At 44.9% G+C, this 23,163-nt stretch overlaps 2 protein-coding genes across 7 annotated transcripts in view; one reads left to right on the top strand and one right to left on the bottom strand.

The window, feature by feature from the left end:
* Clip4 (CAP-Gly domain containing linker protein family member 4) overlaps positions 1–17,864 on the top strand; it is a 97,454-nt gene extending 79,590 nt beyond the window's left edge. For 3 of the 6 annotated variants that reach the window (XM_021149451.3, XM_021149448.3, XM_029471329.2), the window contains 4 exons: positions 1,809–1,881; positions 8,003–8,128; positions 15,514–15,644; positions 17,717–17,864. In XM_021149451.3, the coding sequence (XP_021005110.1) occupies positions 1,809–1,881; positions 8,003–8,128; positions 15,514–15,644; positions 17,717–17,859 (473 nt within the window). In that variant the 3' untranslated portion in view covers positions 17,860–17,864. Of the gene's footprint in view, positions 1–1,808; positions 2,096–8,002; positions 10,106–15,513; positions 15,837–17,716 lie in introns of those variants that run through there. The other 3 variants (XM_021149450.3, XM_021149449.3, XM_021149452.3) reach the window with 3 other exon arrangements.
* Positions 17,865–20,816: 2,952 nt separating this feature from the next.
* Positions 20,817–23,163, bottom strand: part of Alk (ALK receptor tyrosine kinase) — a 735,816-nt gene continuing 733,469 nt past the window's right edge. The window contains exon 29 of the mRNA XM_021185679.3: positions 20,817–21,919. Within this exon, the coding sequence (XP_021041338.1) occupies positions 21,230–21,919 (690 nt within the window). The 3' untranslated portion in view covers positions 20,817–21,229. The remainder of the gene's footprint in view (positions 21,920–23,163) is intronic.

Here is a 23,163-nt window from a genome sequence, read left to right as displayed (position 1 = left end):
CCTGTTTGACACTCTGGGTCTTCCTAGATCTGGAGATTGGCATCTAAGCAAGTCTTGTATCTGCTACAGCTTGTCCCTTTGGGAACACGCCTTTAGCCTTATCCATTTCCTGTTTCTCTCTTCAACTGTGTCTATTCCACTGCTTGATCCAGCCGCCCCATTAATAATCATCAAAATGTCTTTTCTTTCTGCACATCTCACTGCTATTCATTTTCCCGCCTGCTCTCAAGCTCGTCTCTCATGTCCTTAACATCTTAAGTATTATCTATCACTGTGTGCTAACTAGTTTAATGTCGGGAGCTTTGTTATGTCTAATTCTACACCCTGTGTCTGTTGAGCCTGATTTATGATGTCTCCTCTTCTTGTGACTTTCTAATTTATTACTGAGAGATGCTTGTTTAATTAGAATTTTATAGATGGCAGTGCTTTGATGCCTTCAGATACACTGACTTGTGCATTTCCCAGAAAGCCCCACCGCCCCAGAACACCGGGGGCCTAGCAGCTTCTCCTGGCTCCTTTCTTTTTTATGGTTTGGCCACTTTGAAATTGTACATTGGCGGTCTGGAGTGTGTCCCTTGTGTGCATGCACACACACACATACACACACACACACACCCCACATCCCACACACACCAGCAGGTGTGTGTGTGAATATGATTTTGAGTTAGCTCAACAGTATATTCTATAAAATTATAGTTGTTTTAAGTTGGAGTTATTTTAATCAAGAGATTTGTTCAGCACTTCTGATTTACCAGAATTGGACATTAATTTTCTTTTTTAAAGTCTACCTTTTGGGGAGTTTCTTAATATTTGAACTTTTGTGTAGGGGTGTGGCCACAATGAGGAGCTCTGAAGTTTATTGTCCAGTGTTCTGTTCTTGGAATATTTTTTATGACAGTTTAAAAAAACACCATTTTATATAATTATCAAGACTGTAATATTTCATCATTTACTGAATCCACTTTATCAGGGTGTGATTTGGTATTATTTGGTTTTCAAGAAATCTTACAGGAGAAAGCTCTGAGAGTCATGCTGTGCTCATCACTTATCCCCGTGAGAGCAGAGCCTGCTCGCGAAGGCAAAGATGAGAAATGGTCTAGAAATCCAACCTGCAGCTGTGTTCTGGGTGTGCATGTGCCTTCATCTCGCTGTGTGATGCTGTTCCCGGGGAGATGTGAACAGGTGTTTACTCACCCTATGTAGGAGCCGACAATGCACCACAGTAAGGAGATCGCCAAGGCCCATCTTGGTGAACCAATGAGTTTTATTGAGGCCACTTACAGAAATATGGGTGAAAGGTTATTGATAGGAGCAGAAGTGATCAGAGACAGCTGTGTCACCCAAAGCCCACCCCAGAGTGGGTGACGGATGGCTCATGAAAGGTAGAAACTGGGAGCGCACAGCCTGCAGTTAGCTCAACAGGCTGGAGAGTGTTTCTTTCCCGCAGCTTAGGTAGTCTTCATAGCTTTCAGGCAGTGGGTCAGGTCTGTCTCTTCCACCTGTGCATGTGCAGGGAGGGAGGGAGGGAGGGAGGGATGTATTGTATCTGGTCGGTTTCAGGAACTTCCTGATGGATTTGAGCTGTTTACTTCCTGAGTTGAAGGCACTTTTCCCTATAGGATGAGGAATTTTTATCTCAGAAGAACGGCTGCATAGCAGTTTTCTCCAGGAAACAACAAAGCAAACAAAACAGACAAACAAACCTCTTGGTGTCATGGAGCACTGTAGAAGTGATTAAAAATAACTCACTGTAAAGGCTGAAGTCATGTGACCTATTTTCCTCTTCTGTCCTTCACTCTCACATTTAGGTTTTAGGAGAAGTTTCAGCACCACCTCTGCTTCTTCTCAAAAAGAGATTAACAGGAGAAATGCTTTTGCCAAGTGAGTATTGAGAAGCCTTAGAAAACTGCCTTTCAAGATGAACATGCCAGGATTCTGTGAAGGAAGAAAAATGGAGTTTTGTGTCGTACACCCCGCTTGGTAGAATGTTAGCACGTAAGAGAGAAGGTGTGACCGGTGTGTTGAGTTCTTCTTCCCTCATTTAAAAGCTCAATTAAACATGTCACAAGTGGCTAAACGCAGCCCACTGTGTGTGTCTTCTCTTCTAAGAGGTTAGTATGGCTGCTAATAGAAGCCAGGGGAATTCACTTTGTTTTCGTTGGGTAAGAAAGGTTGATTTTGAACTCCTGTTTACTGAGTTAATCAGATCTGATTTAATATGCTCAGCCATGCATGCAGGAAATAAAGAAATATAAGGCCCGTTTGCATAAGGCACTCCCAGAATTATTATTATTTTAAATGCTTTGGCTTCCCCCTAGTAGTGTACACTCCTCAAACCCATCACGGATTTGGAGTTTGAAATCGGTCTTCCTGCTCAAATCGCCGAGAGATTAAGGACAGTAACTTTATTCTCCAGTGCACTGGAGATATTCAAGGGCTCTTAGGCAGAATGGAAGACAGGACTGAGAAGAGACTGCCTGGACAGAGAGGATTCTGGGGAAAGAGAGCAGCAGGACTGGTGCGGAGGTTGGTGAGCAAGAGGATGACACCAACAGAAAACTGAGGGAGGAGGCACAGTGCTGCCCCCTGGCAAGGACACGGCAGCAGGCTCAGTGCACACCTTGGGCTGCAGACAGGAGAAACAGCTGGTAGTGCTTACCCGCTTCCTATAGAAAGAACAGGAAATTGAAGTTCTTATGGATAAATATGTTTTATGAGTTCTCGGAGAATGTCACATGCGCACAGTATATTTTGATCATATTCACCCTTATTCCCTTCTAGACCCATCCCATACTCCCTTCCAAATTCATGTCTTCTTTTCTTAAATCCACCGTGCCTATTTTATATTCATATAAACTCATCTGTTATCCCCGCCTCTCTGAAAATCCTCCCCCACCCCCACCAATGGTCCATTTATAGTTTTCTGGCTTCATAGACACTCCAAGTTAAGCAGATCTAAAGCCCCAATGCTAGGATCTCGATATAAATGAGAACAGGTGATATTTGTCTTTATGGGCCTGGGTTACCTTAGTGTCATGTTTTCCAATTCCATTGATTTGCCTGCAAATTTCACAGTTTAGTTTTTCCTTACGGAGGAATAAGATGCCATTGTGTTAGGGGTACCATATTCTTATCTGTTCACATCCTCACCACCGTGAATTTAGCAACAAGACACAGATGAATACGTACGTGCCTTGGTAGTAGGCACATACCCAGGAGTTGTAGCTGGGTCACGTGGTAGTTGTTGCCGTTGTGATTTTTCGAGGACCTGCCAGACTGATTTCCATAGTGGCTGCACCTGTTTGAACTCTCACCAACACTGCATAATGGTTCATTTCCCTCAGATCCTATCCATCAAGAAACATGAAACTGGGGCTGGAGAGGTGGCTTAGTAGTTAAGAGCACTAGCTCTCTATGATTGAGTCCAGTCCCAGGGGCTCTAACTCCTGCCTCTGCCCTCTGCAGGCGCTGTGCATACTGTGACACAGAGACAAACATGCAGGCTAAACGTCCATACATATAAAATACAGGAAACATTAAAAATAAAAATACTAAAGATAATGAAACTCATAATAGTTATTAAGTTTTTGTTTTGTGAATGTTTTACCTATATTTGTGTCTGTGTACAGTTTGCATACTTGGTGCCAATGGGGGTAGAAAAGGGTATCAGATCCCTCAGAACTGGAGTTACAGACTTGTGAGCCATCATGTGGGTGCTGGGAATTGAACCTGGATCCTCTGGAAGAGCTGCCAGTGCTCCTAACTTCTGAGATTTTTCTCCAGCCCCTTCAAAGTAGCTTTAATTTACATTTCCCTGATGGCAAAGAGTGGATGGTGAATACTTTAAAAAATATTTGTTAGTCATTGCAGTTTCTGAGAAATCTTTGTTCAGTTCCATTGCCCACATTTTAAAAGGGATGTCTGTTTACTGCATGTTTATTTTTTTTTGTTTTTTGTTTTGTATATTCTAGACACACACACATATATTCCAATTATATATATGTAATTATATATATCCATCCCTATATCATCTATCTATATCTATCATCAATCTATCTCTATTTATCTGTCTCTTTATATCTATCCATCTATTTATCTCTCCATCTCTGTCTCTGTCTCTGTCCATCTCTATCTCTGTCTCTCTCTGCCTGTGGACTGCCTCTTCACTGAATTAACAGTTTGCTTTGTGATACAGAAACTTTCATTACTTGCAGTTCTACTCGTTGATCATTGGTTCCCAACAGGAAGTCCTCTCTCTCCTCAAGCCCCTTCCTGAAGCACGCTTTGTCCTCTTCTCTCCTAGCCCTCTGAGTGTTTTGGTTTAGTGTTAAGATCTTCGATCCACTTTGAAATTGATCTGTGTGCTGGGGATTCGAGAAGGATCAACTTTCAATCTTTATGTGAACATCCAGTTTTCTCAGCACTGTTTGTTGAAGATACTGTCATTTCTCCAGTGTGTATTTTGGCATCCTTGTAAAAACCCAGGTGGCTGTAGGTACAGGGGCTTGGATATATCTGGATTCCTGGTTCCCGCACCTGCTCAGTGTGCCTGGCTTTGTGCCACCGCTGTGTGTTTTCACCATGGCTCTCTAGGATAATTTCAAGTCAGGGGTGGTGGTACTTCCAGCAGAGTTTCCATTGTCCACGGTCATTTTGGATACTTAGGGTCTTTTTTATTTCCATGTGAATGTTAAGATTGTGGTTTGTTCTCAGTTTCTGCTTAGAGTTGCATTGGGATTTCTATTGGACTGCATTGAATCTGTATATTAATTTGGGTGCAGTAGCTGTTTTCAGGATGTTAATCCTGACAATCATGAGATGAGAGGTCTCTCCATCTCTCTCTCTCCAGGGTCATAAGGTTTTCAGTGTATGTGGCTGCCCTCATGGTTTCCTTACCAGGCTGTCTTTAATAGGAAGGTTGTTGGTTTTGATATTCTGGTGTATAACTTACCCCTTTGCTTTGCATGTTGGTCAGTTCTGGGAGTTTCCTGGTGGAGATTTTGGGGTCCTTCATATACAGAATCATGTCATCTGTACATAGTTACACTTGTTCATTTCAGGTAAAAATCTAGTGACCGTTTGTGATAAAAACTGGAGGGAACATAAACAACAAAGACTAGATATGGTGAACCAAAAGCCACCATCTTATTAAGTGGAGAAAAATATGAAGGATTCCCACTCAGATGAGGAGACAAAGCGCCCTCTTTTCCCTCCTGCTCAGTATAATGCTTTAAGTCCTCAGTGGAAATACGCTTCTGTTGAAACCATAGTTATTCCTTACGAGTCTTGATGATGGAACTCTAGGGTGCAGTGTTTTCTGATTACTGTTCGTGGGAACATTAGACTTGGACACTGGCAGGACTCAGCCGTGTGCCCGTTGGACGGTTCTGCAAACTTGCTGGTGTGCTGGTGTTTGCCCGGAGGAAAAGGGGGTTGTTGATGACTGATCAACGTGGTGCTACTGATTTTTAATTATTCGTACTTCAGAGCAAATGTAGAAAACAGGGACAGTGAAATTCCTGGCTGTGTGAGGCTGAGATTGTATGAGGTGTCAGGCACTTGGTGAGTGTTCAGAAAATACAGCCTATTGCTATGATTTTTCTGAAAAAAAAAATGTCGGCAGCTTCGTCAGGCTACAAAAAGCATCCATTTGGTGTGAGTTGGGAGACCGAGGGAATGGATGTTTTGTGTAGGAGTAGAACTCATATGTTGCTTTTGTGCGTTCAGTAAAAATTTGTTTCTGTGTGTTGCATTTTACATTTGATGGGATAAACAATTGTAAATGCTTTGATTCTATTCACTTCCTTTCTTCCTTTTGCCCCTCTTTCCTTTTTGAAATAGTTCTTCATATTGTCCAAGCTGGCCCTGAACTTCCGATCCCCTGACTCCAGCCCCCTGGCTGCTTGTCTTACAGACATAAGCCACCTTGCCTGGCTCCTTATTTTCTGTTTTAAGGCAGGGTTTCACCTGATAGCCCATGCTGGCCCAGTCTCCCCACGGCATAGCTGAGGTGGTGCTTGAACAATTTGCCGCCGCTTCCTGAGCATCGGAGTTACACGTGGGCGGCCATATTGGGCTTTAAAAGTATTTCCCGATGGCAATTTCTTCAGTTTTTGGAAGGCATGGTTTAGAAAAGTCTCTGAGCTCTGGTGTCCTAGCTATAAATTTTAAATTGTTTTAGTTTTTACTGGGTGCCTAATAGAAACAAACAAGGTACTGTGTGTGGTAGCATATTTAAAACTGTAGCGAATGGGAGCTGGAGAGGTGGCACAGGGGGTTAGAGCCTTCTCAGCATTGCATCCCAATCAAGAAGACTAGAGTTCAGATCTTGCACCCACACAAGTCAGGTATACCAGGAAACTATAACCTCAGCTCTAAGGTGAGTAGAGACAGGAGGATGGCTGGGACTTGATGACTTCCAGCCATGAGTTCAGCGTGAGAATGGCTTCAAAAGAGTCCATGGAAAGTGCAGAAAGCACCCATGCTTTCTCAGCAGACACAGGTACAGACAGATGAACACGTGATGCACTCAGATACACAATGAGTTAATCTGTTAAAAATGCTGAAAAGACAAAGGGTGAAAGAAGTAGGCCCCGCTGCTTCTCTTAGAAGATCTTAGGCAGTTTAGGTAGCAGTGCCACAGCCTGCAGTGGGAGAGGAAAGGAGAGGAGATGAGGAAGGGGAGAGGGAGGGGAGGGGAGGGGAGGGGAGGGAAAGGAAGGGAAGAAGAGACCAGGGGCTTAAAGTGGAAGACTCGTGGTTCCCTTGGCAGGCACTAAATAGCCATCTGGACTTCCCAAGTGAGAGGGCAACAGTGTCTGTCATGAATATCAGGGTCTACTGCCTCCTGTGGACAGAGAGAGGTGCTGGTGTGGGTAGGAGGGGGCTCTGGGGGCAGTACAGGTAGGGGAGGGGCCCTGGGGCCAACATGGGTAGGGTAGGGGGCCCTGGGGCCAGTATGGGTAGGGGAGGGGTCCTGGGTGGCAATATGGGTAGAGGAAGGGATCCTGGGGGCAGTTTGGGTAGGGGGGGCCCTGGGGGCAGTATGGGGAGGGGAGGGGCCCTGGGGGGCAGTATGGGTAGAGGGAGGGCCCTGGGAGCAGTATGGGTAGAGGGAGAGCCCCTGAGGGTAGTCCAGTCTCAGGCCTGCTTTGTTCCAGTCAGGTAGGTGGCAGGTGCTAAGAGGTACCTACACTGTAGGAGAGGCTGTGTTGTAGAAGGGCAGGAATGGTATTGAGCAGAGCCCAGACTCTCTCTTGCCAGCAGAAGGGAGGCAACTGGAGTTCATGGGAAAGACCTATATCTTTACCTAAAATTTATTTTCTAAAGCTGTAGGTTTTAAGATTGTTTTAATGTGAAAATATTTTAAAGTGAAATCACATTCAGAATACCATTTCCTTTTCTTCAACTTACTGACACTAATTAAATTCACGTGCATTTCTCCTAATTGTTTTCTGAAATCCTCTCTCCCTCCCTGCCTCTCGTGTGTGTGTGTGTGTGTGTGTGTGTGTGTGTGTGTGTGAATATATATTTTTATGGGTGTTGTTAAAAGATTCAAAAGAGAAAAAACTTTTAGAAATTGGAAGTATATTCCTAATATGGCCATTTCCAATTTTAAAAATTAGAATCTCAAAAATAAAGAAAAAATTCCAAGTGTCCTTTTACTGTAAGAATGGAAATTGCCTTTTATATTTAATTAAGGAGAAATGATGACATTAAGATAAAGGCTATTATCTTGTGACAGTAGAAAAACAAAAAGAAAGGGCATTCAGAAGAAGCCTTCTATCTATAATTAAGATTCTTCTGAAGGATAGGAAAGTAAAACTAAATAAATAAAAATACTAATACTTAGCTGCTCAGAAATAAAAATAATAAAGTTATTATGATAAACTTTTCTCTTTTGTAAATTAAATGAATGTGGAGGTGGCAGCAGGAACGGATGTGGAAACTGCATCCCGTGACTCCAGTACCTAAGTCCAATTCTTGCTTTCCCTCCGGACAGGACCAAGACCACCTTGCGCCGCAGCTGGAGCAGTTCCACCACGGCAGGTGGTCTGGAGGGGACCGTGAAGCTCCACGAGGGGTCTCAGGTCCTGCTCACAAGCTCTAACGAAATGGCCACGGTTAGGTACGTGGGTCCCACGGACTTTGCCTCAGGCATCTGGCTTGGACTGGAGCTCCGAAGTGCCAAGGGGAAAAATGACGGTGCCGTGGGTGACAAGCGCTATTTCACCTGTAAGCCGAACTACGGAGTGCTGGTTAGACCAAGCCGAGTGACCTACCGCGGGATTAGTGGGTCAAAGCTCATCGATGAGAATTGTTGAGTTAACCGCCTGAAGCACTGAGCTTCTCTGAATATATATATATGTGCTAGATGAAAAATAAGGTCTATGACAAAGGGTTTACTTTACTTAGTTATTATGTGACAGCTGAAAATAGAGCGACCTTCATAAAAATATCCAAAGGAACACAGGTATGAACTTTGAGGGTCATGGTTCTTTTGAAAGTAATCAGAATGAGCACTTTTTAAAAAGAAAACGTTAGGTCCCAAGAAAATTTTGGGACTTAAAAAAAAAAAAAAAAAAAAAGAACGCGCTACTTAGCACTATGTTGTGGGTCTTTTGCCATCGGGCTTAAGTTTTGCGCATGGTATACGTTCTTCACAGAGTGAAAGTTTTCACCGCCAGCTTCCTGATGTTCACACGACCCATTTCCTGTCCAGTTGTTCTGGAATGTTCCTTTCCATTCTCTGTGGTCTGTTACTAAGAAGTACCTAGAGAGCAGGCACAAGACAGCATCTTTTATATTTTTTTGATAGGCTCATTGGCCCTTCGGGGATAGGCTCCCGTGAGCAGTTAGAACCTGGGAGGACGGTGAGTACCGGGTGATACCTGGCTCTGCTTTGCTCCCATTAACAACCACAGAGATCTCCTTCTCCTGAACCACTGGCTGGTTAACACCGCTGAGCATGAACAAGGGCCTCCTGACTCAGTGTGTGCCTCAGCTCACAGTGTGGCCTCAGGTTTCTCTTCTGCAGCTCGACTGCCCCACCTGAACGCACTACAGGAGACTTGCAGTCAGGCTCGTGAGCTCAAGGCAGAACCTTTTTTGCACACTTAATTTAACATAAGTTCCCAACATGCACAGCACTTTTGACACATGATGCACTTTTTACTTTTTGAGACTTTGCCTTCATTTCCTCCTGGGATATAAATAAAAAAAAACTTTAAAGAAGTATTTCACAGAATAAATTAAAAAATGTGTTAGGCAGGGTGTGTTATCCGTGTGGATGTTCATGGTGTCTGGGCTTGGGGTGGGGTTGGGAGTAGCTGTAGCTGTTGAGTTGTGCCCGCCACACAGCTGCAGAGCCACGGCTGGTTGTTCATTGTCTTGGGCACATGTTAAACTAAGCTTCATGATAGTGATACAATAATGTTACACATGGGTCTTGTGTTACGTATTGAAGTTTCTGTCCTGTTACATGTAAAGATTTATCCACTATTGTAAATATTTAGACTTGAAACTACCACACTAATATTGGAACAGTTTGCTTTATGAAATTAAAAGTATCCTTCCAAATGGAACTTGCTTTTTGCTCAGACATATACTATGCTGATATTTTGCAATATACTATCTTAAATCTTAAATCTGGTCACTTTGTTGCCTTTTTTAAAAAGTGTGGTATTTCAAATAGAGTTATTTTCCTGAAATATATTTGCAAATTCAAGCTGCTTTATAATCCAGGAATATTTTTATTGACTGAAGAAAATGACTGCTGCAATTCAAAAGTGAACTTATTTTATTATATAGATGATTTCTTAAGAGCTATTTATACCATAATATAAAATCCACGACTGTAGTGAGTCTGTAGTTCTTCCTGTTACTAAATAGTATTCAATAATGTATGTTAGAGACAGAAATGCCAACACCGATGTTATTTTTGAGGTAAAAAAAAACAGTTGTTCTTTTCCCATTTAGATGGGGATATAATGTATGTGCTTACGTATGCTACATGTGCAAGCTAGGTGTTTCCTTTTGTGTTTTGCTTATTAAATGTCATTCTTCTTGAATATCACTTCTTGAATATTAATAAAGAGGGAAGCTATTGGAGCAGTGCTGTGTCTTTTACCCTCTCTGGAGCTGTCTTCAGTGTCTCAGGGACTGTGTGCTCTGAGCTCCCAACCCCACATAAGGGCTCAGAATTCACCTGTCCTTATAACAAAGAGTCTTACAGGTCCTTATTACTATACATGTATGCAATGTATTCTGGTCATATCTCCCTATACCCTACTTGTAGCCCGTCTCCGATGCCCTCACCATGGCTCCCCACCCCCACAAATGCCATTTATTTATGTATTTATTTACTTATTTACAACTCACTAATTCTATCTAGCAGTGCCCGTACGGGTATAGGGCCATCTACTAGAACACAGACAACCTCCCAAGAGCAACCCCCCCTTGAAGAAAACTGATGGCCCCAGCAGCCATCAACTGCTAGTAGCTCCTTGACTTGGGGGTGAGTGGGTATGTGGACCCCTCCCTCACTTCTTCTGGCTTGATGGTGTGCAGACAGACGCAGCTGGTGTGAGTCCGTTCATAAGTGCATTGGTTCTGACATGTCCAGAAGTTTCATGCTTTTTACTCACCAAGAATTATGACTTTAGCCACCCTTCTTCAGCATCACTGAGGAGTTGCTCAAGAATGTGATTCTATGGTTTGTTGTTATTGTTAGAAAGTTGTGAGGGGTGATTTTTAGCGTCCAAAATGTTCTATTTCAAGTGATTCCTTTACAGGTGAAAGTGGACTCCGAGTGTCTCATGCCCATCATCCCCCCATGCTCCTCTCACTTCCCACTGTCCCCCTACTTCTCAGGCTGCTGCTGTGCTCATACCTGACACGCTTCACCTCTCTCCAAAAGACTCGCCTTTCTGCTCATTTCCCATTCTGGCCTTGGATGGAGGGGTGGGCTTTGAGAGCTTCATCCATCAGTTGATCCTCACACCTAGGTCAGTCCTCAGCACCTGCCTGCTACTCCACAAAGTCTGTTCAACAAAAAGAGGCATGGGATGCATTGATGGAGTAAAATGCCAAGCATCACAAAGGTGAGACAGAAAGATCAGGTCATGGGACAGGCTCACTTTACTAGGCAGGAAGGAAGAAGACAAGAGTGGTTCCTGTGCGGTGTAGCAGCTCTGCCCTGTGTCTTAGTCACCTTTCTGTTGCTGTGATAAACACCCTGACCATGGCAACTTAAAGAGGAAAGAGTGTATCTGGGTTTATGTCTCTGGAAGGACTAGAGTCAGTTACCACCATGGTGGTGGAGAGACATGCAGGTAGGAACAGGACACCAAAGACGCCATCTTTGACAGCGTGCTTGAAACAGAAAAAATGAGCAAGGCAGGACGTCCTAAACCTCCCTCAAACAGCACCACCATCTGGGGACCAAGTGTTCAAACCCATGAGCCTATGGAGGACATTCTTCCCCAAACTTCCTGGAGGAGGGGGAAGTAAGAGACAAAGATGGTGAAGTGGCAGAGGAAATGAAGGGGAGAAGACAAGGTCACTGGGACAGCATCCTGTCTGTGGTGTGACCAGTTTAGATCATGGCACTATGTCATTCTCGTGAAGAGAGTGGACTATATCCCATGAAAGCACAAACATGTAGAGGGCAGTTCTGATACTAAAGTCTTGTTCCCCTCCTGGTTCTTGATCTGTCAACGCCATGGGCCAGCTGCTGAGCAGAAGGGATAGGCGGGACTTCCGGTCCCAGGAGGCAAACAGAAAGGCTCAGGATATTCTAAGTTTCTGGGCTAATATCCACTTGTCAGTGAGTGCATACCATCTGTGTTCTTTTGTGATTGGGTTACCTCACTTAGGATCATATCCTCCAGCTGCATCTATTTGCCTAAGAATTTCAAAAATTCATTGTTTTTAATAGCTGAGTAGTGCTCCATTGTGTAAATGTACCACATTTTCTGTATCCATTCCTCTGTTGAGGGACATCTGGGTTCTTTCCAGCTTCTGGCCATTATAAATAAGGCTGCTATGAACATAGTGGAGCATGTGTCCTTATTAGCAGTTGGAACATCTCCTGAGTATATTCCCAGGAGAGGAATTGCTGGATCTTCCGGTAGTATTATGTCCATCCACCAGACTGATTTCCAGAGTGGTTGTACCAGCTTGCAATCCCACCAACAATGGAGGAGTGTCCCTCTTTCTCCACATCCTCGCCAGCATCTGCTGTCACCTGAATTTTTGATCTTTAGCCATTCTGACTGGTGTGAGGTGGAATCTCAGAGTTGCTTTGATTTGCATTTCCCTGATGATTAAGGATGTTGAACATTTTTTAGGTGCTTCTCAGCCATTTGGTATTCCTCAGTTGAGAATTCTTTGTTTAGCTCTGTACCCCATTTTTAAATAGGGTTATTTGATTTTCTGGAGTCCATCTTTTTGAGTTCGTTATATATATTGGATATATTGGATATTAGTCCCTTATCTGATTTAGGATTGCAAAACACATGAAACTCAAGAAGAAGGAAAACCAAAGTGTGGATACTTCATTCCTTCTTAGAATGGGGAACAAAATACCCAGGGAAGGAGTTACAGAGACAAAATTCGGAGCTAAGACAGAAGGAAAGACCATCCAGAGACTACCCCACCCGGGGATCCATCCCATATACAACCACCAAACCCAGACAATATTGCATATGCCAGAAAGATTTTGCTGACAGGACCCTAACATAGCTCTGTCTTATGAGGCTATGCCAATGCCTGGCAAATACAGAAGTGGATACTCCCAGTCATCTATTGGATGGAACATAGGGCCCCTAATGAAGGAGCTAGAGAAAGTATCCAAGGAGCTAAAGGGGTCTGCAACCCTATAGGAGGAAACAACAATATGAGCTAACCAGTACCCCCCAGAGTTGTGTCTGTAATTGCATATGTAGCAGAGGATGGCCTAATCAGCCATCAATGGGAGGAGAGGCCCTTGGTCTTGTGAAGATCATATGCCCCAGTACAGGGGAATGCCAGGGCCAGGAAGCGGGAGTGGGTGGGTTGGGGAGCAGGGCAGGGGGAGGGTATAAGGGGCTTTGGGGATAGCATTTGAAATGTAAATGAAGAAAATATCTAATAAAAATAAATAAATAAAGCAGAAAGGCTCAAGGAGAGGAGAGATAGAGTTCGCCATGCTTCTGGTGGAGAAAAGGTAACCAGCCACATGAGATCTCGAAACGGAGTGGCCACACAGACTGTTCCTACAGCGGGTGGTCAGGGATCGTTAGTAGAGACTATATTCAACTGAGCAACTAAAGTTAGGGCAGGTGGGAGATGCGGAGATAAGAATATTGATAAGGACAAGCTTTTCCAGGCAGCAGATAGTGGTGCCCAGCAATTGTGTCAGAAGGCAAGTTGAAAATAAACAACCTGTGTGGTGTGTGGTGTGTGTGTGTGTGTGTGTGTGTGTGTGTGTGTGTGTGTGTGTGTGTGATATCAGTGGGTTCAGGTGAAGCTGGGTGGGGGCTGGTAATGTGGCCTGTTCCTGGAGCTCAGGCTGGGTAGCAAAGCTACACACAACACAAACACATTGGTCTCTAATGCTAAATAATTTCATTTTAGAGTTTTGAGTTTGAATCTGTTTAGAATTTGTGCTACTAGTACTTAAATTCATTGACCAATGGCTAGAAACATAACATGTTAGGATCGTTTTAATTGAGAAACATTACTGAGTGATTTTAACAGTTGGTTAGACATTTGTTACCTAGAGGATTGACTCAGAGACATTCAGTATATAATGCACCATTGTGAGCCCAAAGAAAAGTTTAAAACTGCATTATACCCTTTGCTCCATTATATTTGCTTACTCATACTACAAGTACATTTGTTCATATTTTCATATGTGTTTACATTAAGGTCCTTTGGTTGGTACACCAGTCCCCATTTACAGCGTAAGAAGCTTGGCTATACAAAAGTCTTTTTTTTAAATTTCTTTTTGTGCTTTTTTTAAAAATATATATTAAGTTATTTACTTTACACCCTGAATGCAGCTTCACCTCCTTCCCTTTAGTCCCTCCCTCTCCTCATCCATCCTCCCCTCCTCCCAGTCTCAGAAAAGGGGAAGCCTCCCATGGATACCAGCCAGCCTTGGCATATCAAGTTGCAGTAAGAAGACTAGGTGTGTTTTCCTCTATTGAGGGTAGACAAGGCAGCCCAGTTAGGAGAAAGGGATCCAGAGGCAGGCAATGGACTCAGAGACAGCCCCTGCTCCTGTTTTTCTGTCCCCCATGAGGACAAAACTACACAACTGTTAATATGTGCAGAGGACCTAGGTCTGTCCCATGCATGCTCTCTGGTTGGTGGTTCAATCTTCAGGAGCCCCTATGGGTCTACTAATGGCTACACCAGGATCTGAGCATAACTGTCACCAGAGAGGCTTCACCCAGGAGCTTATGGAATGGATGCAGAGACCCACAGCCTAACATTAAGTGGAGCTGGAGAATCCTGTGGAAGAGGAGGGTGAAGAAGGATTGAAGGAGGTCAAGGGCCAAGGACACCACAGGAAAAACTTACAGAATTCAAAGTCTCATAGTTGGGCTGACCAAGCTTATCAAATATGTTAAGAGTCCACTGTAGTGTGGTGTGATGCCTTTACCTAGGCTTAAAAAAGTTTCTATTACAATTTTTACCCATGCTTTGTACCTGAGTATGCACATAGGGAGACTAGAGTAGACAAGCCCAGGCTTCTGCCATTAAATGTGGTTTCGTTATGTTTAATGGAAACACATATTTCTGTTTCCTACCCTTTGTCAAGGGAGAAGCATGGAGGGCTGGGGGGAGGGTTTCCTTTCATCTTTTTTCCTGTCTCTGAGTAGAATTGTCATAACGAGAAACTAGTACTGAGTCCCATCACCCACTTTATTGAACATTTCCAATAAGAAAGTGTGTGGTCGTGCTGTGCTGAGGAGGACCTGGAGCGTGTAAGATATTTTTGAGTATTGGCAGCTATTGGTTTAAACACAATCTGCTCTTACTGATCTCCAGTATTGTTGCAGAAATGCCCACAAATCTGCATTAAGTTCAGCTGTAGAGGCCTGGGTGATCCCAAATATTAATGTTTCATAGATGGTTGCACAGCTGTATAGCCTGATAGGCTAGCTAGGATGAGTTTGAGCCTCAGATGGGGTGAGTTATCAGTTATTTCAACTAGACCAATGAGGTCAAATAGAAACTCTCAGAAGTCTGCCTGTCCTGTGCTGAATTTGAACTTTAGCATTTCTAAAGCTTAGGGCTTTGAATGTCTGATGCTGTGTGTCCCTGCTCTGAGTCAGATTGAGGGAAACTAAGCCCTAATCTGTTCAGCCTCAAAGAGCTTGGCCCAAGTGCGTTTGTCTCACGGAAGACTGTGAGCTAATTACTATTTTTTTTTATATAACAAATCAAATCAAACTGACACTGAAACTGAATCATGTTAAAATTATACGCTTAGCTTCAAGTCATTCTTCTCTTCCCCCACAGCGTCACTGAAGGGGTCCGTGCTAAAACCCAGTCAACAGTGCCAATGGCAGTGGCTCTGACAGTGCTCGGGAAGGATAAACACCGCTGTCCTCTTCTATGGGGAAAATGCCCTCCCCGGGATGGACTCAAGAGTGAGTTTGTATGGTCATTGCAAGTCTCATATTGAGGGTGAGAGAAGGGGCCTTGCTTTGTGTGGGAGACAGAGCAGAAGAGAGCACGGCAGAAGGCTTCATCCCAATGTGCTAATGATGCTGATGAACATGGGCCTCTCGTAATCCCAGCGTGCATCCCAGTGGGCTAGGAGTATTAATAAAACGGCTGGAGTTCCCTCATGCTCTCATGTGTTTCTCGAAGGGAATGGAGTTTAGGGGATTAAGAACTGCCTGAGAGTCTTGTGATCTTTCTTCACGTGCCTTGTTGTGACAAAGCAAAGCCCCTTGTGCTGTTCAGCTTCGTGTCTTTTTATCACTGTCGCCGGCTGCTTATCGGAATGTACAGGAGGAAGAAGGGCTGCTGTGTTTCAGTGACTTCTCTCGAGGTCGTTGAAAGTCTACACATATTTGAAAATAAATCGAAATAGATTTGATTTCTTAAAACCAAATGCCAGGTATTTTAAGTTGTAGGAAATTCACCTACAGCCTTCATCTTCCTATCTTTGGGGATGTTGTTGTTGGCTGTCCTTTGGAGTTTCTGTTTCCAGCTATGCTATAAAGGAACACCATCGAAAACAGGCTTTTAGCATTTGCTACCCAAAGGCATCTAAAAGGAGGAACTCTCCAGTCTTGTGGTAGCGAGGAAGGAGACTCCTCAATGGATGCCTTGCCTTGAAGGACACTTGTTGACAGTGCTGAAATTCAGACACTTCCCTATGCAATCCTATTGGGCTTGGCCACCCCTCTTTGAGAGTGGACACATAGAAAAATGAATTGACCACTGCCAGGGCACCAGGCTGCTCATCCCCAGTCTAGCCACAAGACTTGTGGTTGCAGAAAATACTAGAGACGTGAGGGAAGTTACACGGAAGGTGCAGTGGTCATCAGACATGGCTAATAGTTCTGTCCACTGTGTGGCTCGCAGGAAGCCATCCAGGACTACTTCATTTCGCTAATGGTTTTATGATTTGGACTAGGGAGGGGAAAAGTGAAAGGAGGCTGACCCTTCTAGTCTGCTTCTCTTGAAGTTTACATATAACTTGTCTCACTAGGGCTGAGCCCTGAATTCATGATCTTTGGCCCTAAGTGTGTTGGTAAGGTAAAGGATACACAGCGATGCTCAGCCGATTATGAGCTGACCATCAGGTTTCACCTGACCCAGGTGAAGTCTCAGTTGGGAGTTAGAGGGCTCCCTTGAGACCAAACCCTTCATTTTTTCATAGGTTCTCCCCTCCCCCAACTTCTTTGAGATAGTCTTTCTGTGTAGTTCAGGCTAGCCTCCTCCCTCAGGCTCCTCAGTGCTGGGATTAACGATTTGTGCTGCCACCATGTTTGGATCTCTTGATTTTTAAAAGGAGAAAATTCCAATCCCTTGCCTGAGTGACCCAGGTGGGCGATTGCTGTCTGACATGGTCCCTAACCCGTAGCCTTCTTGCTTGCTGTCTGTGAAGCCATAGAGGAGTGCCTAACCATACCTTACGATGTCATCATCTGAGATTTTACCAACTTGATGTTCATCTCTGTTGGCAGGCAAATGGCTTCCTTACAATGTAAATATTTCTGGGAGATCTGATAGTCTAGCTGCTCAGGCTGAGAGTTTAATAAGAATTTTAACTGACACCAGCTGGCAGGGGAACATGGTAGGTGAATGTGGGCGAGTCCTGCCAGGGAAGTCCCCATGGAATGAGGAGAGTGTGCAGGGTGTCCAGAGAGGAAGTGGATGTGAGAACTGAAAACAGGCCATGACTGGAGTTTTTCCGAGCATAGCCTGGCGACACCACTGTCACAGGTGGGGGGGGGGGGGGCATACTTGTGTTACATGGGTCGTGCCACAGAAAGTACACGTTTTCTGTCCTAATTCACAGAGCTTTCATTCTGCCCCAGTAAGTTTATATAATCACTCAGTTCCCGTCAAACTTCCCAAGAGTGGAAACACTGGAGAAGAGTCTGTATCCAAAGATGCCTTAGAAATTAAATAGACCTGCTTCAGGGAACCAGGTGAAAACAGAACCCCAATACCAGCTACCCTCAAGCATCCTCTCTCATTTCAGGATGTCCTGTCAAGGAATTCAGGAAACACTGCTTTGTATCTTCGTGTGTGCAACACAGGGAACCGTCTGCTGCTGGGAAATCAGTGAAGTCAGATTGTGGCTGCTTTAGGAACTCATTAAAAGAAAAAAAAAAAAAGCATTAGCTAAAGACAGATTGACAACACTTCATACAGCACTGGGAATCTTATCCTGGAAAGCCTGCATGTGGAGTAGAATAAATTCATATGCTTTTTTTTTTCTTTTTCTTTTTTAGGGCTATAAGGCTCAGGGGGGACTTTTAATCCTGCTGTATTACTGGAGAAAACCTATCAGTAGGCAGTCATTAGAACTGCTTACAGGCGTGTCTTGTGGATTGGATGGAAAAGCCCCACATTTTCAAATAATACAATTAGCCTGCAGTTACGTAATAGTTTCTGCTCTAGGGTTCACCAACTATCATGTGAAAGTGACTAGTTTAAGAGTCGCTTAAACTGATGAAAGAGCTCCCTTTCGTGGTGTTTGTCTTCAACTCTCTGGGAGTTCAGTCTTTACAGTCTTCTTCCGAGCCCCCAAAGGAGCCAGTCAAGATGGCAGTCTTGTGACCATCACCAGACACATGGTAGATGAAGGGAAACCTTACCTGCGGTGGGAGAGCCAAGAGTCCTCAAGTGTGGGTAGGACAACCAACCCCACAGCCTCTGGGGTCGCAGAGTGCAGGAGGGCTGCTTGCAGTTTCACGTTATGATCTCTCAGGGGTATCAGGGCAGGGGCATTACTGTCCTTTTGTACATGGAGGTGCCCCCCAAGTCAATTTAACTTCAGTTAGCCAGGACTCAGACTGCTCTTGGTGTGAGAGAGTCCAGCTTTGTCTGCTAAGCAGAACGTGCTGTTTAAAAACAGCGGCTGCATCTCTCTTTTGATTTGATATATAGACGGTGTCACATGTTAACAAGCTGGTCATTCTTCACAGACTGCCGCTTCCACGGAACCATCGTGACCTTTTTGATTCCTTCTTTATAGACACAGACTACAAATAATTACACTAGCTTATGGTTTGATTAGCATGGCTCCTGCAAGCCCTAATTGGGCCTGTTCACACATCCTAAGTGGAACTCCCTCCCATGGTTAATGAATGTATTAGAGTCCAGCATCTGTATAGATTGCCACAGCCATATGGCTGCCGCAATACGTAGTGGACGGGTAATCCAGATTCATGGTACCGAGGGGAGGGGGTCACAGCGACTTCAATGAAACATCTGATGTCATCATGGCTCAGTATGGAGTCGTTTATTTACTTATCCACGTACACAGGCTTGAAGGTTTGACCGTCATTTACAGGAGCATTGATACCCAATAAAGACAGAAAAACAACAAATCCATCAGGGGTAGTAAGGCACAACCTGAATCTGTAGGGTTTTTTGTTTTGTTTTTTGTTTTTAGAGCGGAAAGGGGCAAAATTCCCCTGTTAATGAGAGCTCGCTCTTCAGCCCCGCGGCACACACTGCCTAGTTTGTTAGTGACTAGTGATGCTGCAGTTAGAAAATGGAGCTGTTCTCTCTGTTACAGACTACTCCTCTGGCATCAACCTCCAGGATGGTGTTTTTTCGAAGCAAGACTCTGGAATCCCCTTGGGTGGTTTGTAAGCTGGAACAAGGATTTTTGGTTGTGTGTCTATTTTTTTTTTCACAAACCGAAAACTTTACCGATAACGTTTTTTCAGAACTGTTATTCACAGCTGTGCATATCTGTCTTCCAGCTTCAGGGACATCCCATGGGAAATGTTTTGGGAAAGGTGGTCCCTGGAGTGTAACAGAGAATCTTTAGATGTTCAGAATCAATTGGAGGGCCAGATAACTGCCTTACAGAAACTCAACAGTTGTCTGGAATTGGCATGGTAGAACATGATGGTTCTCTACTCTCAAAGTGACTCTTCTGCAGTGGACAAAATGGAGAAGATGGGAGAAAGGCACAGACACACACACACAGACAGACACACATACACACAGGCAGACAGACACACACACACACACACACACTCACACACACACACACACACACACACACTCACTCCCTCCCTATGTTTGGAAATGCTTTGTACCTAGGGAGTAACAAAAGAAATGTCTTCCCTCCAAAGAGTTATTTCATCATGGCTCCCACCAGGAACAAACTGGATGTGAGAATACAGAGCAGAGAAAGGGGAAATGAAAACCATACAGGTAAAGTCAGAATTGCATAAGCATGTGTATAAAATTTAATGGGTTCCCGATTCCATTTCATAGAAATAAATGTCATCTGTGAAAAACCAGGTTCAGAAAGACCCACTGAACACACAGCATTGACCTTAACTCTCCAGGCAAGTTTTAATGCCAAATGCTTTGCTGTAACCTGCACTTGGCATCTATATAAATTATGCTATGAGTATTAAACCACATTTGTGTTCCCAGCAAACCAGGATCTCATGGCTAAGGGGGTGGGGGTGTTGTTGGGAGAACTGGGGAAGGACCGACCAGGTCTAGGCCACTGGAAGGCCTGTTCCTCCAGTGGCCCAGTGCATCATGGAAGGGAGGAAGCTCGGGGGAAGGTTTGGGCCTCAGATGTATAGATGCACACATCCACACATGGGTATCTTCCTATGCTTCTTCTACGTATCGCCGCTATTCGAGTTTTAAAAAGTGATCAGATCTGAATGAATGGAAAGTGTGGAAGTAATTTCAATCTTGAGTTTTAAATCCAGTAGGAAACCTCACACACGGTATTTTTTTTTTTTTTTTTTTTTTTTTTTTACTTTTAGTAGGAAGATTTTTCTTAAGGCATGAGGTATGTTAACAGGGTGCTTGACTCACTGCATCTCTACTGGAGTTTCATACGCAAAGCACTTGCGATGGATGCATTTTGCTTAGATGAATATATACACGTTTTCCACTATACTACGAACTAGTCACGACATTTTTTTTTTTTTTTACAATAGGCAATGAGTTAGAACAATTAAAAGCCTCTAACCACCACCCACAGCGATGTCAGCTGACTTCTTTTCCAAGTAAAGAATGTCTCTCCCCATGCGGAGTCACTGACATTAATTCCTTTATTTCTGTTCCCTCGCCCGCCCCTCGAGTGGTTCACATCCATAAGGCAAAGGAAACACCGAGGACTCCCCCCGATGAGACGCGGAAGCAGCTATTTCTGACTACGCGGAAGCAGAGCGCACACAAAATTCGGAAAGAAGCCTTAGGGGACTGTACAGCAGACCATGCACGAAAACTTGGCGCAACCAATCTGGGCCTTGCACTGATTGCTTTTTTCTTTTTTAAAGAATGGCATTTTCTTCTTTTGAGAGGATAGATGAACCCATGCTCAAAAAACCTTCTAACACATCTTAAAAACACAAGTTTCCTTTTTTTAAAATGTGGCACTTCAAAACAAGTTGGCACAAAAATGAAAGTTTTGGTCTCGGGTTTGTGGTGGAGCCATCCTGTCCATCTCCCTCTGGGTGGGCTCCGGCTCCGCCAGGAGGAGAAGCTAGTGGAGTACAGGGGCTCAGGGCCCCGGCTGGGTGACCTTATTCTTGCTTTTCAGCATGGTGTCCCCCGGCGCAGCTGTGGCTTCCAAGGGGAGACCCTGTTGCTGGTAACCATAGTTGACGTTGCCGCAGGGGAAGTGGCGCAGCCTGAACAGCGGCACCTCCTTCATGGTGGCGCTCAGCGCCGATGGCTCGAGCAGCAGCGCAGCCTCGGCTCTGCGGGGCCCCGCGCCCGGCCCGGTCCAGCCACCCTCGGCCGCTCCTGCCCGCGCCTGCGGCTCGGCGCCCGGCGGAGGATGGGTCTTTTTGGCAGGCTTCTCGGTGAACCAAGAGCCGTAGGTGGGGTTCCACAGGCTGGTCGGCTTGTTTCTGGATCCCGGGCCTTTGTGCAGCTCCGGGAGAGGGTTGGGCTGAGAGAACGCCATGTTCACGTGGCCCCGATCGGCCGCACCTCGGGGCACCGGGCCGGCACCGGCACCAGCACCAGCACCCGCTCCCGCACCCGGGGGCTTCTTCACCAATGGGCCTGGTGCCGTCAGGGCTGCGGGCTGGGGAGCTGCGGACGCCTCCTCCTGCTTCGCAGGCTGGGGAGACACCAGCAAAGGCGGCATCCCTTCGGGGTCTTTGGGGCGCATGGGCACTTTCTCCTCCTCTTCTACTACTGGACCGTATTCGATGGGCAGAGCTGTGTTGATCACATCAGGGTCCTGTGGGGACAGAGAGAGGATGGATGAACACAGAATCAGAGAGATGTTGTGTCTGGAGGAGATGAGAGAGAGAGAGAGAGAGAGAGAGAGAGAGAGAGAGAGAGAGAGAGAGAGAGAGAGAGAGAGAGAGAGAGAGAGAGAGAGAGAGAGAGAGAGAGAGAGAGAGAGAGGAGAGAGAGAGGAGAGAGAAGGGGGCGGGGAGGGGAGTTAACTGTTAACAGTTGATCCATTTTTGTCAACTGGATACAAACTAAAGTCACCTGGAAGGAGAGAGAGAACCTTAACTGAGTTATTGCCGCCATCGGATTGGCCTGTGGCCTTGTCTGTGGAGGCGTTTTCTTAATGATGGGTGTGGGAGAGCTAAGTTCGTTGGGGGCACCCCTCCAGCGTTATATGAAAAACAAACGGAACAAGCCAATAAGCAATCTCCCTCCATGGTCTACTTCAGTTCCTGCCTCCAGGTTCCTGCCTTGAGCTCTTGTCCTGGCTTCCGGTGATGATAGACAAAGTGTTCCGAGGAAATAACGCCCCCCCCCCCCCGCAGGTGCATTTGCACACAGTGGTTATCGAAAACGGAAAACAACAACAGAAAAGCAAGCTAACACATTAGTTGACAGGTAGGTATCAGAGCACAGAGTGAACACCACTACTCTTGAAATCTCACCAGAGGAGGAGAGGGGACCCAGTGCTTAGGGGTTGGGGGGTAGGCACCCATGCCTGGGGGCAGTGGGATGGGAGGGGCAGAGCAGAAGCCCCTGGGGCACTTTTTACAGATTTAAAAATTTTTTACTAGATTTAATTTATAGTGTGTATGTATATGTGTGCAGGTATGCGTGTGCCTTGGTGTGTGTGTGTGTGTGTGTGCAAGTTGAGGACAAACCTATGGAGTTCTCTGCCCTCCCACTATGTGGGTCCTGGGGGTCAAACAGGTCATTTGATTCTGGCAAGCAAGAATCTTACTTAACCCATTGAGCGATCTTACCAGCCTGTTTTTGTTTTGTTTTGTTTTGTTTTGTTGTTTGTTTGTTTGTTTTTGTTTTTACATTACTTTCAAAATATTGTGGTCTATTTCCAAAAATACCCTTGCAACCTTCAAAGACAAAAGATAATGTGGCTTTAGTTTTGTTGTAGGGAAGGAGGCAGGGAAGAGGGACACCACATTTGGCACAGAGGGTGTTGTTTGCCCCTTCCCTAAGCGCCTGCAGCTTTCCTCGTATTTGATGGTGACTCTGTGTTGTGTGGTC

The sequence above is a fragment of the Mus caroli genome, unplaced genomic scaffold (assembly GCF_978045245.1).
Source record: "Mus caroli unplaced genomic scaffold, Mus_caroli_1 scaffold_18, whole genome shotgun sequence".
Classification (NCBI taxonomy): Eukaryota; Metazoa; Chordata; class Mammalia; order Rodentia; family Muridae; genus Mus; species Mus caroli.
The sequence above is the reverse complement of the archived record's forward strand: the minus strand, read 5'-3'. Positions and strand labels throughout refer to the sequence as shown.